The sequence below is a fragment of the Pollicipes pollicipes genome, unplaced genomic scaffold (assembly GCF_011947565.3).
Source record: "Pollicipes pollicipes isolate AB1234 unplaced genomic scaffold, Ppol_2.1 Scaffold_4002;HRSCAF=4701_pilon_pilon_pilon, whole genome shotgun sequence".
NCBI classification, from domain to species: Eukaryota; Metazoa; Arthropoda; class Thecostraca; order Pollicipedomorpha; family Pollicipedidae; genus Pollicipes; species Pollicipes pollicipes.
This window is the reverse complement of record NW_023596420.1, coordinates 24,757,829-24,777,114: the sequence shown is the minus strand read 5'-3', so window position 1 is coordinate 24,777,114 and position 19,286 is coordinate 24,757,829. Positions and strand designations below refer to the sequence as shown.

The window sequence follows — 19,286 nt, the reverse complement described above, 5'->3', positions numbered from 1 at the left end:
TATAGACATGCAGGTCTATATTGTATAGCTATGTTTAGGATCTGATCAAGACTTTACTTGATGAACAAACTTCAAGCCCTGTCTGGGTTCCTTGCTTCTGCATAGATATAAACATGCAGGTCTGTATTGTGTAGTTTGAGTCCAGCTAAGACTTACCTTGATTAACAAATTTCCAGCCGTCCCCAGGGTCATTGTTGCGTGCGCTGCCTACGTTAGTATGCGTGTGTGTCTATGTTACGGCCGGCCGATATGACAAGTGCTGTCTAACTTTTTCTTTGAATACACCCAAGGTTTGTCTTGACAACATTTTGTTTTGCCTCGTTTTCTCCTGGATCTGACTATTGAAGACAAGTTTGTCGTTATTGACAACTAGCCCTCACCAGCCGAGAGCTGCCTTCGCGCTGTTGATGAGGTGGGGGAGGGAGGGGGGGGGGGATGTTACCAGGTGTTAGGCAGCATCCCACCATTTGGCTAGAAATTGAGCTGCGGCCGCGAAATAAAGATAGTCTGGTATCTCAAGTTTCGTAAGATAGAAGTATTGACTTCAGAAATTCACATGATTGCATACCAGTTACACAGGGTCTCCGCAGAATTACACGCGTCTCGACACGAGTCCGCGGCACTACTTTTAAAGAGTGAAGCGAGAAATGGCATGTGCATCCCTAATATTTCCTGACAAGTTTGGTTTGTGGCTTTCCCGACTGGAATCAACCACAAACCCCAGGTGAGGTCAGTCTCTGAGCTAGCACTCGCTGAGTTTCAAGCTCAATATTCCGAGCAGTGTTGTTTGGTTTACGAGTGTTTAAATCACGCGGCAATCTGGAAATCACGCGCAAAACTCATGACATCTACGAGATACCTAGATGTCCTTGGCGCGAGCGCATCGTTCATCGTTGGCCATCATCTACCCGATAAAGGGCGCAGCGTCCAAGACTGAACATCGTTTTCTATGTGGCGTGACGTGGGTGTGACTGTGGTGGCTTCGCCTGACGGCGACTTAATGACACCGACAATTTAAGCGCACCTGCTACATATCGTAGCGCTATTTTCCCGCGGGCGAAGGTATTCTGATTCGTGATAAAGCACGCTCGCCCTTGCACGCTTCCTAGCTTGCATGTGGTGCAGACAAACGCCAGTCGGTCGTGCGATGTAAACCGGTGTGACTGATAGGAGGGCTTTGAATCGGGTGCATGATGACTGGAGACTGCCGAGGTACGTATGCTCAAAGTGGTAATAGGCTCGTAAATGTGATTCAATATGTGCGGTGCGGTTTAATAATCTTACGCAATTATCTAATTGATGCTAGTGTACGAGAACCGGAACCCTACAGCCAAAGTTGTCATTCCAATTTTGTATTAAGATGCTAGCAAAACCCAGCCTCATCATCAATTTCCTCAAATTTGTATCAAATTTAACAGTCTTTATCAACACCACTCTTCCATCAGCATGTGAAGGCTGCTCATTGTTCCCTGTTATTATTGTTGACCACTCACAGAATGGATTGGCAGTGTCTCATGACAATTTTAATGCATTTTATAGTGTGTGAGGACAGACAACTAGTAACTGGTGTGGTCAGCTGTGCTTGTGCTGGATTACTGTGCCACATCATTTGATTATGCAAGCCATAAGCCTTTGCATGCTCACATTTAAGGTAAATTATGCATCAAAGGAAGATTAAAAAAATTGTGCTTAACTCCAGTGTAAGTAAGCTTTCAGTTGGCATTTGATCAAGCAGTGATACATGTGTTGTACTTTGTGGTATGAGCATGGTATCATCAATTTACTCCATGCAGATACTGTCTCATTTTGCTCACCTTCACCCTCAGGTTCACAGCTGCAGCTGGAAGATGAAATGATTTCACAATATTTTTCATTGTCTGATCTTGATAAGCAAAAGACATATTGTTCATTCCACTGCATTAGCATCTAGTACCTTCACACATTTTCTATCAGCCATGCCAGAAATAAAACTAACTCAAGTGATGGCATTCAGCAGTGAGGATCATGTAAGTGGGATTTTCAGATGAAACAAGTTTCCCAAACATAGTGTATGCGTCAGTTGTCATTGTGGCTGTTTGTCTTGGACCTTACTGTATTTGTTCTGTGTGCCAGGAAGTGTACCTAATGTTTGTGTTATAATGTGCTGGGCCACATGATACAAGGCTCATCAATAAAGCTCCATGACTATGCCTACATAAGCAGGAAACTAACTTTGTTTAAGTTTGGTCCCATCCTTTTTGAAGTAATCCTGTTCTGCTTCACATATGTACCCACCTTCTCACTATGCCCAGAACCTTTACCACACTTGGAACACTCTCTGGAGGTCCCATTCTTAACAGTCAAATGCATCTGTGGTTTGTACAGCATCTTCTCAACAGTATCAGGACATAGCCCCTAAGCTTAAAATAATCATGGGGAGAAAGAATTTACAGTGAGGTGAGCTGGTGCGAGTGTAGAGCAATGATGGCATCAGTGTCACCCAAAAACTTTCAACCTTTAACACACTGCTTTGGTGTGTTGTGATGTTTCAGCTGCCACTAAGCATCGCTCCACATTTCCTATCATTCACTCTGAATGTTTTCCTTCAACATCTCATGACTGCACAGTAAAACTCTGCATTGACAGTATGGCCCTGCCAGATGGATTTCAGGTGCACAACAACGTGACATGAAAAAGACCAGCGGAACTCTTGGTCATGCTGGCCTGCCTGTTTAGCAGAGACTTTTAGTATCAGGTGCTGCAGGAACTCAATATGCCACTTATATTGCATTGAAAGTGGGTGATCTTTTAAGATCCAAACCCCATCATCACTTGCAGTTCCCAGCCATTGCTTTCACCAGAATTGGATGCTGTGACATGACTTCCTCCCCTGCTACATAGTTAAAGATGGAGGGTTGACACTTAAACATGGCATCCCTTGGGAGAGAAGATCCAGCTTGAATTGTGATAGCTCTTGAGTTTCCCAAAAAATGAGATTTCCAGTGAGTATTCCAAGAATGGTGAACATGCTTGGTGTGTTGTATCCCTGTAAAGGCAAAGACTTTTCAAAGGAATTGTATTAAGTATAAATCAGCTACATTTCCTGCATCTGATGGATGTTGTATCATGTTTCCAAATGCTTTTGAATTACAGCTTATTGAATGTGTGGGACTAAATGCTCATACAGATAGAACATGGATTTACACATGTTACTTAAACCTTGAAGCAATTATCTAAGTCATCATATTGCTATTCAACAGAAGAGCTGACTTCCACTGTGCCAGACATGATGGAACACAAGTTTTTCCTTTGTGTGTAAGCCTTCATCATGCCTTTCCAGGTGAAGTGTCTGGCCAGTGGTGAGCTAGGTGTTGGTTCATGTGTATTATTGATGGTCCAAAGAGTATGCTGCCCATGACCTGAGTCCAGCTCCCTTGGACCTGAGCTGCCCATTGTATTCTGTCAACAGCTGGGAATAGCTGAGGCCAGCCACTGAGATACCCAGGTGAAGTAGTGTGTGCTTCGTTGCAGAATTTTCCAGCCAAAAACCTGCTCAGCTCTGAAAATTTCAAGAAATGGAAAAGCAAAAGTGCTGGGGAGAAGGACGTTTCTGTGATGCTGCAATTTGAGTGCAGCACACAGGTGGAAGCTGTGCATGTGGGAAACGAGGGCTCTGCTTTTGTTGAAATCTTTGTTGGAAAACTTGGTGCAGATGTAAAGGATTTTGAGGTAAGTCCACAGGTTCAGAATGCATTGTCTATTAAAATCTTCAAGTCCAATGCCAGCAGATTATTCTTTATGATTTTTTTTGCTTTTAGAAGTAGAGCATAAATGCTTCATAAGTCCTGTACTCGCCTTGTGGTGTGTTGCTGATGTGTAGCTGGTGCCAAATGCTAGAAAGTTTATTGGACATAAATCACCCTGCAAACTATCCTTTTTGCTGTGGTGCTGTTGACTCCGCGTACACGTGTAGTTTATTCAGCTGATACTTGGTTAGTATGCAGCATGGCGTGGCAGTCATAATATAGGACTGTAGAAACCCAGTGGTAGTTTTCCAGCTCCACTAGCTGTCACCCGAGCTTCCGACGCTGTGGCAGGCCGGCCGTGTGGTGACGTGCGTTCGCGCAGGGCGGCGCGCCGTGTGACCAGTGGTGCCGTGCTCAGGTTGCTGCTGCCCACCTCGTCATTCATGAGCCCGGCCGAGTCGCGCAGCGGCACCAACCCGAGCCGCGTGCGCCTGTTCGGGCGGGACAAGCTGTCGGCGGCCGCGCTCGGCCGGCCATGGGACTGCGCGCGCGTCGTCTGCACGCAGCCGTTCTGTCGCACGGCCGCCTACGGCCTGGCGTTCGTGAAGTTCCTGGCGCCGGCGGCGCCGGCAGCGGCAGCGGCGCAGCCGGCGGCGGCTGTTGCGCAGCCGGCGGCCGGGGACGTAGTCCGGCTGGGCTCCTTCACCCTGCGACCCGAGTCAAGCGACGAGATCCGGGCGGGCGGTCTGTTCAGCCGCCGCTCCCAGCTGACGGCAGGTGAGAGACCGACCCAGCTGATCCCACTCCAGGTGAGAGGCTGACCCAGCTGATCCCGCTCCAGGTGAGAGGCCGACCCAGCTGATCCTGCTCCAGGTGAGGGTCCAGCCCTGCTGATCCCGCTCCTGGTGAGAGGCCGACCCAGCTGATCCCACTCCAGGTGAGGGACCAGCGTACACCTGCTGCCGGCCCGGGTGAGCGTTCGGCTCACACCCGCTGCCGACCCGGCTGAGAGACCGACACACATGCACCTGTCAGTCCAGGTGAGAGGTCTTCGTACGGAAGCTGTCGGCCCGAGCGAGAGTCGGTTCGCCTGGTGTTGGCCCGAGCGAGAGGCCGGCTTGTCTGGTGTTGACCCGAGCGAGAGTCGGCACGCCTGGTGCTGGTCCGGGCGGGAGGCCGGCGGCCTGAACTCGTTCGCGTTCACTATCTCACGGACGACACGGGAACTGAACTATTCCACGGGAGACACGGGAACTGAACTATCCCACGGGAGATACGGAAGATTCACTATCCCACGGGAGACACGGAGAATTCACTATCTCAAGCCAAAGTGTGTCAGCACTACTCACCAGATGTCCAGACCTCGTCATGATGAGGAGAAGGTGTACTGCACAGTGCACAGTGCCCTTGCGCATCTCTCATCCGATGATGGGCCTCCTGACACGGCAAGCATTGTATCAATCATGCACAATGGATAACGAATGGTGGTCAGGCCGAAATCGATGCCGTGCCGATATACGGCACAGAATTGGGCGACACTCCGTCCTTGCTATGTATGAGTTTTTGCTCTCTGCATTCTCTGTGTGTCTCATGTTTAGGTTAAGGAAAGGGCTGTTTTGGAAACGCTGAGTAAGGCTATCTAAAGACTGAGCGCACGTGATCGAAGCCGTCGAGGCGCGCGTCAACGCAATCATCAGAAGAACCGCAACCTCAAGACCGTGGGCAAAAGTCGGTCTCCCCGAACGGCAGTGCCCCTTCCTGCATGCCTCGGACCGGCAGCCACTAGCCGCGCCCACACCGAGACATGGCGATGGGGCTGATGTGACCCGCAGCTGGCAGACGAACTGGTGAAAGGCTGGCAGAGACTGATGGGCAATAAATATGTTCGTGACGCTAAAGTACGGTACGGAAGCTATCAGGTTCCGTTAAGACTTTCGCAAAGGGAGTTTTCAGCATGCGGTCTTGTTAAGTAAGGAAAACTGAGACGGTGCGCGCTCTTTAATTGTCCACCATGAATTCTGGTCAAGGTTGTTGTGTATCCACTGACTTATACCCTAGTGGCACTGGGCTGACCTGATCCGACCTATCGTCGGTTATTGACGCGCCGTCGCCAGGGGGGGGGGGGAAGGAGGGGGAACGCAGAAACACCTCAAGCGAGGGCGGTACAGGGACGCAACTGACTTGGGAGCGAGGGGAACAGATAACATTTTCATAAAACACGTCGAAAGCATTGCATCGGCGTGCGTGTGCAAATATGCTGTTGTTCGCCAAACATTTTTAGAGACGGAGTAGTTCAGCATCATATGGTAACAGCCTGATATTGGATGGCGCGGGCTAACCGTTCTGAGCAGCAGTCACTGGGCGCTTAGCTCCGAGCCGTGCCGGAAAGCCCGGGGCCCGCGCGTGCGGCACTCGGGCGAGGCGACCCCCCGGTGCGCCGGGACAGCCGCGAGGGCTGCTGCCGCGCCAGCTGGGCGATCTGGACCCGTGTCCGTAACGCTGGGCCTCATTCGTGGTGGGCGCCGTGACTATGGGCTGGTGTCGAGGTCCGACCACTCGGCGTGTCGGGACAGCCGCGAGAGCTGCTGCCGCGCCAGGTGGGCGATCTGGACCCGTGTCTGTAACGCTGGGGCTCAGTCGTGATGACTGGGCTGGGGTCGAGGACCGACCACTCGGCGTGTCGGGACAGCCGCGAGAGCTGCTGCCGCGCCAGGTGGGCGATCTGGACCCGTGTCTGTAACGCTGGGGCTCAGTCGTGATGACTGGGCTGGGGTCGAGGACCGACCACTCGGCGTGTCGGGACAGCCGCGAGAGCTGCTGCCGCGCCAGGTGGGCGATCTGGACCCGTGTCCGTAACGCTGAGGCTCAGTTGTGGTGGACGCCGGGACTGTGGGCTGGGGTCAAGGACCGGCCTCTGGCTCTCTTCGCCGGGGAGCGTAACCGAGCGTAACGGCTGACGGGTGTCCTACCCCCCAGCCGGCGGCAGTCTGACGCGAGAGGACCGCGCGGACCGCGTGGTACCGCCCCGGCAGCCGCCCAGCGCCACGCAGACCTCAACGGACGAGCCGCCGCTGCCCACCGGCCACTACCAACTCAAGCCGGAGACCAAGCAGAAGAGGCCGACGGAGAGCAAGCCTGCCAGACCAGAGACGCAACCAGGCAAGTCCGCGGTGGATGGTCGTACGTTCCATTTTGCTGGTATGTGTCAGCCAGCGCAGACGCGCCAGGGAGAACTGTTTTGAAAACGCAGAGCTGTCGTTTATGGGAGGCCGACATTCCATTACGACCGACGGAGGTGAGGCGGCATGTGAAGGGTCCCAGTCATTGTTTTCCTTACCACAGGCAATGTGCTGGAATATGCAGGGTAGATCACATTCACAGTGGCTGTTGGCTCCCAGACGTCAGATTTGTTAAATTTAACCTTTGTACTACATGCTGAACTAAGAGCACGCACGTGGCACCAGCCGGACCTACGCCCTGCGCGGAGTGCGACATTTAGAAGCGCATCCTGGCCTTAGCCGCGACCGGTCAACGGTGGTGTACTTCACAGCGGCGAGACGCGACACGGCTGGGCCGGCGTCGAGCGGGGCCAGACGGACCGTGCCGGCGCCGGGCGCCACCAGACGGACCGAGCCGGCGCCGGGCGCCGCCAGACGGACCGAGCCGGCGCCGGGCGCCGCCAGACGGACCGAGCCGGCGCCGGGCGCCGCCAGACGGGCCGAGCCGGGGCCGGGCGCCGCCAGACGGACCGAGCCGGCGCCGAGCCGCGCCCCCACCGGCTCAGCAGGCGCCGGCGGCACGGCCGTCAGCAACGGCGACACCAGCGGCGCCCGGCCGCCCGCCACTGCCACCTACCGGCCGCTCGACAAACTGCTGTCGGGTGTCGTGTTCGCCATGAGCGGCTACAAGAACCCGGAGCGGGCCACGCTGCGCGAGCAGGGCATCCGACTGGGAGCCAAGTACCGGCCTGACTGGACCCCCGACTGCACCCATCTCATGTGAGCAGGGAGGGCTGGGGCGCCACGCGCTGACGCCACGTGGCAGCTGTCCCACGCAGGTGCATTGGGATGCTTTTACACCAGCGGAGCTGTAATGTCGCCCACCTGATGGAATTTGAGGGGAAGATCGAGTGGCCAGGGTCGCTGGTCGCGCCTATCGCAGTGTTAACTGTTAGGTCATAGTATTAGTTCCAGTAACCAAGAGCGATAACGAAATACAACACATAAAACACCAATATGCCAGTCATTAACTTACTCATACGTCAATAATAGGGGGGGGGGGGGGGGGGGGGGGGGGGGGGGTAGGTTGTAGCAATCTCTGGTACATTAAGAGCAAACTGATGTTTTTCACATGCCACCTGAAGATAAAGTAAACGCACTCATGACATCAACAAACAGGCATACTACCATGAACGGCAACCAGTACTTAGCCTGTTCCATTCGGGTACGGCCCGTTACCAAGCTAAATTCAGCTTTTCACCGCAGTTGCCTGTTCCATTCGGGTACGGCCCGTTACCAAGCTAAATTCAGCTTTTCACCGCAGTTGCCTGTTCCATTCGGGTACGGCCCGTTACCAAGCTAAATTCAGCTTTTCACCGCAGTTGCCTATTCCATTCGGGTATGGCCCGTTGCTAAGCTAAATTCAGCTTTCCACCGCAGTTTTTACCCCATATGTCCCATCCCATCTGTAAGCCTTCTCTACTTCCTCGTATTTTATTTTTCCTCCCTCTGCCGACCTCCCCGCGTCCGCTGCCGTCCTCGATCGTTCCCTGCCGTCTTCGCTCCGCCGATTTTCGCACGTGCTTTGCCGTGCTTCCTCCGCCGATCTCCCCGTGTCCTCCCTCTGCCGGCCTCCCTCTGCCGGCCTCCCCATGTTCTCTGCCGGCCTCCCCGTGTCTTCTGACGGCCTCCCCATGTCCTCTGCCGTCCTTCCTCTGCCTGCCTCCCCGCGCTCGCGAGCGCCTCTGACATCACGTGACGCCGCCGCCAGCTGCGCGTTCCGGAACACGCCCAAGCACGTGCAGGTGCGCGGCCGCGGCAAGATCGTGCTCGGCTCGTGGCTGATGGCGTGCGCCGCCCAGAAGCGGCGGCTCTCGTGGCGGCGGCACGCGCTGGAGCCAGCCGACGGCCGCGCGCCGGACAGCGAAGACGAGGTGTGGGCTGAGGAGCTGCGTCCTCGGCCGGCCGCCGGCCCAGGTGAGGCGAGGCGCCCCTCCACAGGACCCGCACGCCGGCCGTCCCGCGGCCGAGAGCCGACTGCCGGGCCAGGTGAGGCGGGGCGCCCCTTCACGGCACCCACACGCCGGCCGTTCTGAGGCCGAGAGCCGGCTGCCGGCCGAGGTGAGGCAAGGCGCCCCTCCTCGGGACCCGCACGCCGCCCGTACTGCGGCCGAGAGCCGGCTGCCGGGCCAGGTGAGGCGAGGCGCCCCTCCTCGGGACCTGCACGCCGCCCGCGCTAAGGCCGAGAGCCGGCGGAGCCTGTCGACCCTGTCTCTGTCTCTGGCCGAGTCTGTCGACCCGAGCGCGCGCTGGGTCGGGGTCATACCACGCCGACTGGTTGACCCGGCCGCAGGCTCGCGTGTGTGTTCCCGCGCCCTGACGAGGTACCACGCGGCCGTGTTCTGTTGGATGACACGTCTCACGACTAGATGATCTGATGGCGGTGGGGTGGCGTCTAGCGTCGTGGGTCGGGATCGGGCCGGTGTGACGCGACCTCCTGCCCTGCAGCCACCGCGCCCAGCCCGCCGCCAGCGAACGGCGACGAGTACGGCAGCAGCACCGACGATATGGACACGGACGACGAGATCAGGATGTAAGCGCGCCTTGTGCCGCCGGCCACCAGCCGAGTCGGCTTGTGACATGGGGGACATGTGAGGCATGCCAGATAATCAGCTGTGAATTGTGGTCTGCGGCACTGATGTCGGGTAACGGGCTAGTCCTCGAGCCCAAGCCATTAGCCCTCAAGCCCAAATGACCAACCAAACGGGGTCTGCTGACCAATGCTGCGGCCTGACGTCTGGTTACATGTATTATATGCTTTCCATCTGCTGGTGCGATACCTTCGCAGGGCTCAGACATCCTGCAAGCCGGCGGCGGTCTCCGAGGCCAGGCGCCGGACGTCGGCGAGTCCGCCAGTGTCCGGCACCGAGAGAAGGCGCGTGCCCGTCGCTGCCGCTGGGAGCCCCTTTCCGTCCACGTCCGCCGGCGCCGTGCGGCGACAGCGACGCTCCCCGTCGCCGGCCACCGCCGCCGCCGTCCCAGCCAAGCGGCGCCGCTCGCCGACCAAGCCGGCGGCCGTCGCCGAGGACTCGGACGCCGCGTACGAGGCGGACACGGACGAGGACGAGCCGGCCGAGCGGCGGCCCGACACGACCGGGCTGCGCGTGCCCGAGCTGCCCGACTTCCTGCGTGGCAAGACGTTCCTGCTGTACGGGCAGACCATGTCGACGGAGACGCGGCGCCAGGCGGGCCGCTACATCACGGCGTTCGGCGGGTGAGCAGTGCGGGCCGCTGGGCTGGCGGGCGTGGTATGGCGCACGGGCCCCGCCACCCGCTCAGTCATGCAGCGTGAGAGCGAACCAGCGCAGCGTCATACCACGAAATCACTGTCGTTCGTCGAACTTGGGTTGCGGTAGAGCTAATGATGGAAATAGGCCAGTCGGTGCGGTCATGAGACGCGACAAGGCACCCGCGAAAACGATGACAAGCGAATTGCAAAAATAGCCTGTAACCATTCATGCTGCTTATTTCGATGCTGACTTCTCATCGGTAGAGGCGACCCGAGCACGTCTGGCTCCCTTACTCGCTACCGGCCCGGCCTTGCCAAACTTTGGCCGGGCCAAATGGCGTGGGCGTGGCCAGACATTGGTACCACTCCTTCCCGTTGACATATGTTTGTCCTTCACTGCAGGAAGCTGGAGCAGTACTTCGGCGACGGCATCAACTATGTGATAACGTCGGACGCGTGGGACGGCAACTTCGACGAGGTAAGCCGGCGGACCTCTGACCAGCCGCCACGGCTCGCGTACGTCCGGGGCGGCGGACGTCTGACCTAGGGCAGGGCCGCCACGCCGCGACCGGACGCCTTGCGGGCGAGGTGTGACAGCTGCTGCCTTGCGCATTAACCGCGCACATTCCGACATGTACACTGGGTATTGGCGTCTCAAATTGCGTTCAATCGCACCACCGCCGTTACTGTGAGGGAGCACTTGGAGGACTGCGCGGGCTGATTCGTGCCGACGAGCCGGGTCGTTTTTATGCCCGTGTGCTCGAGGCCACCTTTCCTCTGAACGCATTCCATGAACGGAGAAAGAGGATATATCATGCATCGTAGGACGAGATGAGAACATTTTCCCAACGGGTGACTGAAACACCGAGCGACAAAGGAGCGATGTTTGTAAGGAGCACGTGCGGAAAGGGTTATCTGTGACACAAAGAGACTTGCGCAACTACATGTCTTACAATCACACCATGCTTGATCGATTTTTAGTATTTGTAACTAGTTAATTAATGACCACTTCAGGTGCTTTCAAACTGCATGAGTACCTCCTTTTTTTGCTTCACAAGTCTGTATCAGTTTTCTTACATATCATAATTAATCAAGAACATCATACATTTGAAAAGTAACGCATACAAGGGGCGTAAGACTCATTATTTATTTGCAGTTACAATAGACTCAGATTAAATTTAACAGTTAAATGACACATGGTTGCGTCCATGCCTTTCAGTGCAAGGAACTGGGAAGATCACCCAGGATGAATATGACGCCGGGCAAGTTCCCGTATTTTTTTAGTACCGTGAGATGCTCGCACCGGTAGCCAAATCCCTATCAAACACTGCGACTGGTTCGGCGCAGACAGTTGCATTTGTGACGTCTCAGTCATTATCATCGAGTCCCATTTGTGACGTCTCAGTCATTATCATCGAGTCCCATTTGTGGCGTCTCAGTCATTATCATCGAGTCCCATTTGTGACGTCTCAGTCATTATCATCGAGTCCCATTTGTGACGTCTCAGTCATTATCATCGAGTCCCATTTGTGACGTCTCAGTCATTATCATCGAGTCCCATTTTCGCTGGTAAATGACGAACCCCATGGGCTAAAGCAAACACCGCAGCGAGCAAATTGGCCGCTATGGGTGCATCGATGAATACTCTCCATATACCACGTAACGCAGAACCTATATTATGGATATTTACGCAACCACAAGTGCATATTCATGCACACACGCATACACCTTATGGCAACAGTCTGCCGCCTGGGTGCCGTTTGGGCGTTCTAACACATATTTTTCAGCAGGATGCGCACATAGATTGCAGCCAGTTACTTTTATTTTATTGCTTCGCCCTTCAGCCTTGAGTACGTAGGTTTAGGAGATGTACATATTACTTGGTGTGTGTTTGTTAGATACGCCTAGCGTGTTCAGCGACGCCGGCGTATTTCATCTGTAGTTGAGTGTATGAGCGTGCGCCTGCGTACGTGTGCTGCGGCAGCCGGGGAGGGCTAAGCTCGGCTGCGTCGCTTCCTCAGGCGCTGTCGGCCAACCCTGAGCTGATGTTCGCCCGGCCGACCTGGCTGGACGCCTGCGCGCGTCAGCAGAAGCTGGTGCCGCCCCAGGCGTACCTGGTGACGGCCGACCTCTGACGGGCGAGCGCGCGGCGGATGGTGGCCGGCCCTCACACAGCAGCCATGGCAGAGGAACTGGTGCCGGGGAGCCGCCAAACTGGTGCCACAGGCCAAACTGGTGCCAGAGGACTGTGATGAGGGCGGCCCAGAGCCGTGGTCACGACTGGAGCCCGTGGGCCTGCGAGAGCAGGAGCCTGCGAACTCGGGAGCCTGCGAGCTCGGGAGCCCGCGAGCTCGGGAGCCCGCGAGCTCGGGAGCCCGCGAGCTCGGGAGCCTGCGAGCTCGGGAGCCCGCGAGCTCGGGAGCCTGTGAGCTCGGGAGCCCGGGAGCCCGCGAGCTCGGGAGCCTACGAGCTCGGAAGTCTGTGTGCCTGTGAGCCTGTGAGCCCGTGAGCGTGTGATCCGCCCAGGCTCGCGATCTCGGCTTCAGAGCGGTGTCCGCCACCCCCAGCAGATGCGGCCGGGAGCGGACTCGACAGACCCCGACTGCTGTGCCGGTGGTCTGGGCGGGTTGACACGTGGCGAGTACAAAATTGCCCAACTGCCGGGATGTGTGAGTGAGGCCCGATCACTGGGCCGCTTCATCGCCTTCGTTGACTAAGTTGCCGCGTTGTGTGCCTTTGCCTAGACTGCTCTGTTGTTACGTAGTGTGGTATTTTACACTGCTTTTTGACGAAAGCGTTTTGTTTCGACCTGCCGTGTGTATTAGGAATGTTGTGTTGTCACGTTTGCTAACAGGCTTTCTCGACGGCCGTGACAGCTGCCAGGACGGTGTTTTGTTGTGATTACTGTTGAGCCCCTCCGCCGGGTGCCAGGCCGATAGCCGACGGCATGCTGCTGCGTAATGTCAATACACTGATTCGTTGACCCGCGCTCGCTTGGCAGGGCGTCCGTCCCTTTAGCCAGTGAAGATCCAGTCACCCGTGAAGATCCACTCACCCGCGGCGAGGTGGGTTCGATTCACTTTAGGCGCGAGCTATTCGCCCCTGACTGAAGTGGCCTGCGGCCGCGGCCCGCTAAAGATCAGGAGACGGCAGAGGGCGGGGCGGACCGTGCCGAGCATTGCGGCAGGTTAAGCCTTCACTGCAGCGGTGTGCCGTTTTACGATCAGGTGGTGGGGTCAGGGATTACGCCGCAAACGCTGCTTAGCCTGGACGCTGACCCTTGACATCCATCCAAAGTGGTCGGAATGGGGCTTAAGCGTGGGTTCGCATCTTGGCAACGCCCTGCTGTACCCGTCTTCATCGGCCGGCCTCAGTTGGCAGCTGCCCAGGTATCAGCTCACTGAAACGACCGGCCGTATCACGGCGGTGTGCGGCACGTCAAGCCGTTCCTGAGAATGTGGCCGATAGACTGGAGCGAGATGAACTCAACTGCACCAGTCGGGCTATGATTTTAACAACTTCTGGCTGCGAAGCGCTGTAACCCCGAGGCTATCCTTGCAAACGCTCTGTATTTCTATACGGGGTTGTGATGTATAGAGCAAGCCTGGCGGATGATATGTCGGGGCCGCGGGGAAGACCTTTGGGCCCATCCAAGGCCTCAGGTGGCCTGTCTGGGCCCCCGAAGGCCTTTGATGGGTTCTATGGTGATATGGGTAGCCTTCACTTGAATTGATATCGCTGTCATTGGTTGTCTGTTCTCCAGCGTAATAACGATCGTTGATGGTCGTCCGTAGATAGCAAAGACAAATTAAGATTTTTCCTTGGCCACGCCATCATACATGTCTAGCGATTTTTATTGTGAGCCAGGCCGTAAGCCAAGCAGGCCCTAACGCGAAATAACGGGAAGTTCCATAGAGCAGTGAGCCGGACCGACCCGAATCGGCCAGTTCGCCTTTCGCGGGCCTATTCGCACAACCATGCAGTTTTCAGCAGCAAACAGCACGATTGTTTAGATGTCTTACCATGATGTTTGCCCAAATACTTTTAGCGGGATGCATCACCAGGCAGCGTACTTCTGCGACGTTGTAACATCACTGTTTCACCGTTCTCCCCGTTCGATTATCGCAGGGCGCGGTAACATTTTCAATTGCGAAGGAGCTGACGACCGCGGGCTTGAAGTAGGTTTGGGCCTCCCGACCAGCCGCCGCGGTGGTGTGGAAATGATCTATCCCGGCGTTGGCAAACAAACAGTCGTGCTGGCCAACGTGTGGGTCAACGTGTGCTGACTCATTCGCAGCCGTGCGCAAACCGCGGAACCGCCGTGCGTGGGCGTTTTTTAAAGGATTTATGTCAGTTCTTGATAACCAGAGCGGGTAGAAACGTGAGACCAGCTGTACGACTGGGCTGGACTGAGCGTAACATGCAGTATACAAATGGTGCAATCGGTATGTCAACACTGTGCACCGGACGAAAAATGACCAACGCGGGCGGCGGACTCGTAGACCACTATCACCATCATTTAAGTCACTGTGGGTGCCTGCTACCATCCCATCCTACTTCCCACCTGAATGCGAATTTCATTACGTGGCTCGTTACGAGTGCGTGGGCTACAATCTTTGGAGACGTGCGAACTTCGTATCTCGTAGAAGCGAGAGCTCGCAGGGTTTGTTGACGTGTTTTCTCGATAGTGGTCGCTAGTAGTAACTGTATCAGTGGGTCAGCCTGCTGATTGTGGCATCACCTACAGCCTCTTCCTGCCACATTGCTCGCCAGTGTTCGCAATTTAACTATGGCGCGTCTTTGCTCTCAGTCGGCCCTCTCTGTGCCTTATTCTGTCGTCTCCTGGTTTCGCTTGGATATTTCTGGTCATTTTTCCAAACACGCTTTGGACTCCCTCCGGCTGCCGCCTGACTAGCCGGCCGCTCCGTGCCAGTGGCTTGAGCAACGGCAGGCGCAGCTGGCCCGCTCTGCTTCTCTGGCCTTTGAGACGGACCATGACCTACTGCATTCACTTTTACGCGGCGTTCAGTGTGAATGAGGCTGCGAATCTTTAGTGAGGGTGGGGGCGTGACGGAGATGCGGTGTCCTTGGTCAAGCGTCTCGGTTGTTCGGTGGTGTTAATCCATCACGTCTTCGCTCCGCCCACCCGGGCTTTCCCTTTCGCAAGCATTTGTGCAGGGGTGACTCAACAAAACGATCGATGCGCCGTCTCGTGCAACTGCCGGTGGCGGCGTAACGAATCATTCGGAATAACTCACGTTACAAACACAATTTTATTGCGGCATAATTGTGTGCACGACTGAGCAATAAATATCAATATCATATGAGGAATAACATGCGGACTCAGGCTATTTCACGTTTCCTAGACCTAAGCACGGCTCGCGCTCCTAACACGGCGCATGTGGGCGTGGCCCGGTTTGGCGTGGGAGAGACGCCTAGCGGAGGTCTATCCGCTGTACCCGCCACCGGAGGGGGGAGGAGGGATGTACGCGTTGGAGGGGCCGCTGTGCCCGCCCGAGGACTGCGACGAACTGCTGTGTCCTCCGGAAGACCCACCGGAAGAAGAGGGACCACCGTACCCTCCAGAGGGCTGGGACGGGGCACTATAGCCTCCAGAGGGCTTGGATGGACTGAACCCACCGAAAGAGGCAGACGGGGCAGTATAGCCACCAGCAGCAGAGGAAGATGACGAGCCACTATACCCACCAGAAGGCTGGGAAGGGGCACCGTAGCCTCCAGAAGGCTGAGCTGGGGCGCTGTAACCTCCTGAGGACTGGGAGGAGGAGGAATATCCTCCACCTCCTCCACCTCCTCCACCACCACCGGCGGAATTGGAAGGACCGCCGTAGCCTCCCGATGGTGCAGCGGGAGCGCTGTAACCTCCGGAAGAACCAGAAGAAGCAGATGGGCCACCATAACTTCCAGAGGGCTGTGAGGGGGCACTGTAGCCCCCAGATGGCTGGGACGGGGCGCTGTATCCTCCCGAAGATCCAGAGGACGACGATGGGCCACCATAGCCGCCGGAAGGCTGTGAAGGCGCGCTGTAACCTCCCGAGGATCCAGAGGAAGAGGATGGGGCACCATAGCCTCCAGAAGGCTGAGACGGAGCACTGGAACCTCCCGAGGATCCAGAAGAGGAGGATGGGGCACCATAGCCTCCGGAAGGCTGAGACGGAGCACTGTAACCTCCCGAGGATCCAGAGGAAGAGGATGGGGCACCATAGCCTCCGGAGGGCTGAGACGGAGCACTGTAGCCTCCTGACGATCCAGAGGAAGAAGATGGGCCGCCATAGCCCCCAGCCGGCTGAGCAGGAGCACTGTAGCCTCCTGACGATCCAGAGGAAGAAGATGGGCCGCCGTAGCTTCCGGAGGGTTGAGCAGGAGCACTGTAGCCTCCTGACGATCCAGAGGAAGAGGATGGGGCACCATAGCCTCCAGAAGGCTGAGACGGAGCACTGTAACCTCCCGAGGATCCAGAGGAAGAGGATGGGGCACCATAACCTCCGGAAGGCTGAGACGGAGCACTGTAGCCTCCCGAGGATCCAGAGGAAGAGGATGGGCCGCCATAACCTCCGGAGGGCTGAGCAGGAGCACTGTAGCCTCCTGAGGATCCCGAGGAAGAAGATGGGCCGCCATAGCCCCCAGAGGGCTGAGCAGGGGCGCTGTAGCCTCCTGACGATCCAGAGGAAGAAGATGGGCCGCCGTAGCCTCCGGAGGGTTGAGCAGGAGCACTGTAGCCCCCTGACGATCCAGAGGAAGAAGATGGGCCGCCGTAGCTTCCGGAGGGCTGCGAAGGGGCACCGTAACCTCCAGAAGGCTGTGATGGGGCACTGTAGCCACCAGATGACTGTCCACCGCCGGATCCCCCGTAGCCACCGCCTCCGGACGACTGTCCACCGCCAGATCCTCCATAGCCGCCGCCTCCGGACGACTGTCCACCACCGGATCCTCCATAGCCACCGCCTCCGGACGACTGTCCACCGCCGGATCCTCCATAGCCGCCGCCTCCGGACGACTGTCCACCGTTAGACCCTCCGTAACCGCCGCCTCCGGACGACTGCCCACCGCCGGATCCACCATAGCCGCCGCCTCCGGACGACTGTCCACCGTTAGACCCTCCGTAACCGCCGCCTCCGGACGACTGCCCACCGCCGGATCCACCATAGCCGCCGCCTCCGGACGACTGTCCACCGTTAGACCCTCCGTAACCGCCGCCTCCGGACGACTGCCCACCGCCGGATCCACCATAGCCGCCGCCTCCGGACGACTGTCCACCGTTAGACCCTCCGTAACCGCCGCCTCCGGACGACTGCCCACCGCCGGATCCACCATAGCCGCCGCCTCCGGACGACTGTCCACCGCCGGATCCTCCGTAACCGCCGCCTCCGGACGACTGTCCACCGCCGGATCCTCCGTAGCCGCCGCCTCCGGACGACTGCCCACCACCGGATCCACCATAGCCGCCGCCTCCCGAAGACTTTGAGCTTCCCTTCACAATGCGAGGCGCGGAGAACGTCCTTGTGGAGATGGAACCTCCGCTGATGCCCTTTCCTGTGGAGAAGGCGGATGAGCCGCCGTTCGAGGGTCTGCGAGGCGCAGCCTGCGTCACACTGTAGGCCCTCGGGGCAGAGTACCCACCGTTAGACCCGCCACCGCCGGCGCCACCTTGACCACCGCCATAGCCGCCGCCACCTCCCCTGCCGCCGCCGCCGCCGCTGCCGCCGCCGCCGCCGCCGCCGCCGCCATTTCCTCGGCCGCCGCTCGGTGCGCCGTAGCCGGATTGCACGCTCGGGGCAGAGTATCCGTTGCTGCCGCCGCCTCTGCCTCCGCCGCCGCCGCCGCCGCCGCCGCCGCCGCCGCCGCCGCCGCCGCCGCCATATCCTCCCCGTCCTCCTCCTCCTCCGCCGCCGCCGCCATTGCCGGGAGCACCATATCCTGCCTGGATGATATCGCTAGCCTGGGGCGCTCCATAGCCGCCCTGTCCCCCGTTGGTACTCTTCGGGCGGCCGAAGCCGGCCACTTCACCACCTAGTCCCTGGGACGCGCTATAGCCGCCGCCATTGCCGCCGCCGCCTCCGCCGCCGCCGCGGGGCGCACCATATCCAGAAGAGATGCCGCCACCGCCGCCGCCGCCGCCGCCGCCCCCTCCGCCGCCGCGAGGTGCGCCATATCCGGAGGATACGCCGCCGCCGCCGCCGCCACCGCCGCCTCCTCCGCCGCCGCGCGGTGCGCCATATCCGGAGGAGATGCCGCCGCCGCCGCCGCCGCGACCGCCGCCGCCGCCGCGTCCACCGCCGCCATCGGCCAGGCAGAGGCCGATCAGCAGCAGTGAACTGCAAGTCTGTGAACAGGCAGCGCAGGCTGTGACGCTGCCAGCCGCCGGAGAGCGCGTCCGGGCTGGCGGAACACGACCGCTGGAACACCGCTGGAGCACGGCCGCTGGAGCACGGCCGGTGGAACAACGCTGCCAAGCAATTGGCACGGGCTGGCGTGCATCGAACTTTGAACTGAGCTGAATCTCAAGTAGGTGTTGAGATCTATATGAATTGCGCAATGAGCAGGAGATAGGAATGCGTGAGCTACGCGCTGTATATGAACGATGCAAAGGATGCATGTGTGTATCTGTAACGCTATTGCTAGTGTGCTTGGACAATAAAACGAATTGAGATGTCTTATGTGCCTTGAAAAGCACCAGTTCCATGAATGCTTTGCACTAGATTCGTAATGCACTGAAAAGCACCCACACCTTCCCATGTGGTGAGTTAGTTGTCAATGTTTGGGAGGCCGGAGTAAATACATGAGTGGTGTGCCTGAGCCCAGTGCCGCGATGCTGGCCGCCGCCAGACCTGAGCGGCGTCAGCGTACCTCTGAGTGGCAGGCGCTCTCTGCCACACGCCTTACCTTGATGATGTTCATGTGACTGGTGGGCTGCACGAAGCAGACTGCCGACAGTGACGGCGATGGCCGCTTATATACGGAGGCGTGCGGCAGGGGTGGCGAGCGAGGCACCGGGCCGCGTGACGCGGCCGCCGAGCAGCGAAGGCCGGGGGCTCT

The 19,286-nt window shown here is 57.8% G+C and overlaps 2 protein-coding genes and 1 pseudogene across 2 annotated transcripts; all 3 read left to right on the top strand.

Annotated features, from left to right (window-relative positions):
• Positions 1 to 986: 986 nt before the first annotated feature.
• On the top strand, positions 987 to 9,540 carry XRCC1 (DNA repair protein XRCC1). The gene is made up of 9 exons (XM_037217344.1): positions 987 to 1,212; positions 1,827 to 2,006; positions 3,511 to 3,709; positions 4,146 to 4,502; positions 6,702 to 6,884; positions 7,276 to 7,310; positions 7,524 to 7,723; positions 8,715 to 8,920; positions 9,452 to 9,540. The coding sequence occupies exons 2-9, from the start codon at positions 1,956 to 1,958 to the stop codon at positions 9,538 to 9,540; spliced, it is 1,320 nt and encodes a 439-aa protein (XP_037073239.1). The 5' UTR covers positions 987 to 1,212; positions 1,827 to 1,955.
• A 462-nt stretch (positions 9,541 to 10,002) lies between these two features.
• On the top strand, positions 10,003 to 13,170 carry LOC119093842 (DNA repair protein XRCC1). Its single transcript, XM_037216855.1, has 3 exons — positions 10,003 to 10,217; positions 10,635 to 10,710; positions 12,254 to 13,170. The coding sequence occupies exons 1-3, from the start codon at positions 10,165 to 10,167 to the stop codon at positions 12,365 to 12,367; spliced, it is 243 nt and encodes an 80-aa protein (XP_037072750.1). The 5' UTR covers positions 10,003 to 10,164; the 3' UTR covers positions 12,368 to 13,170.
• A 2,918-nt stretch (positions 13,171 to 16,088) lies between these two features.
• On the top strand, positions 16,089 to 19,082 carry LOC119094269 (basic proline-rich protein-like; annotated as a pseudogene).
• The last annotated feature ends 204 nt before the right edge of the window (positions 19,083 to 19,286 follow it).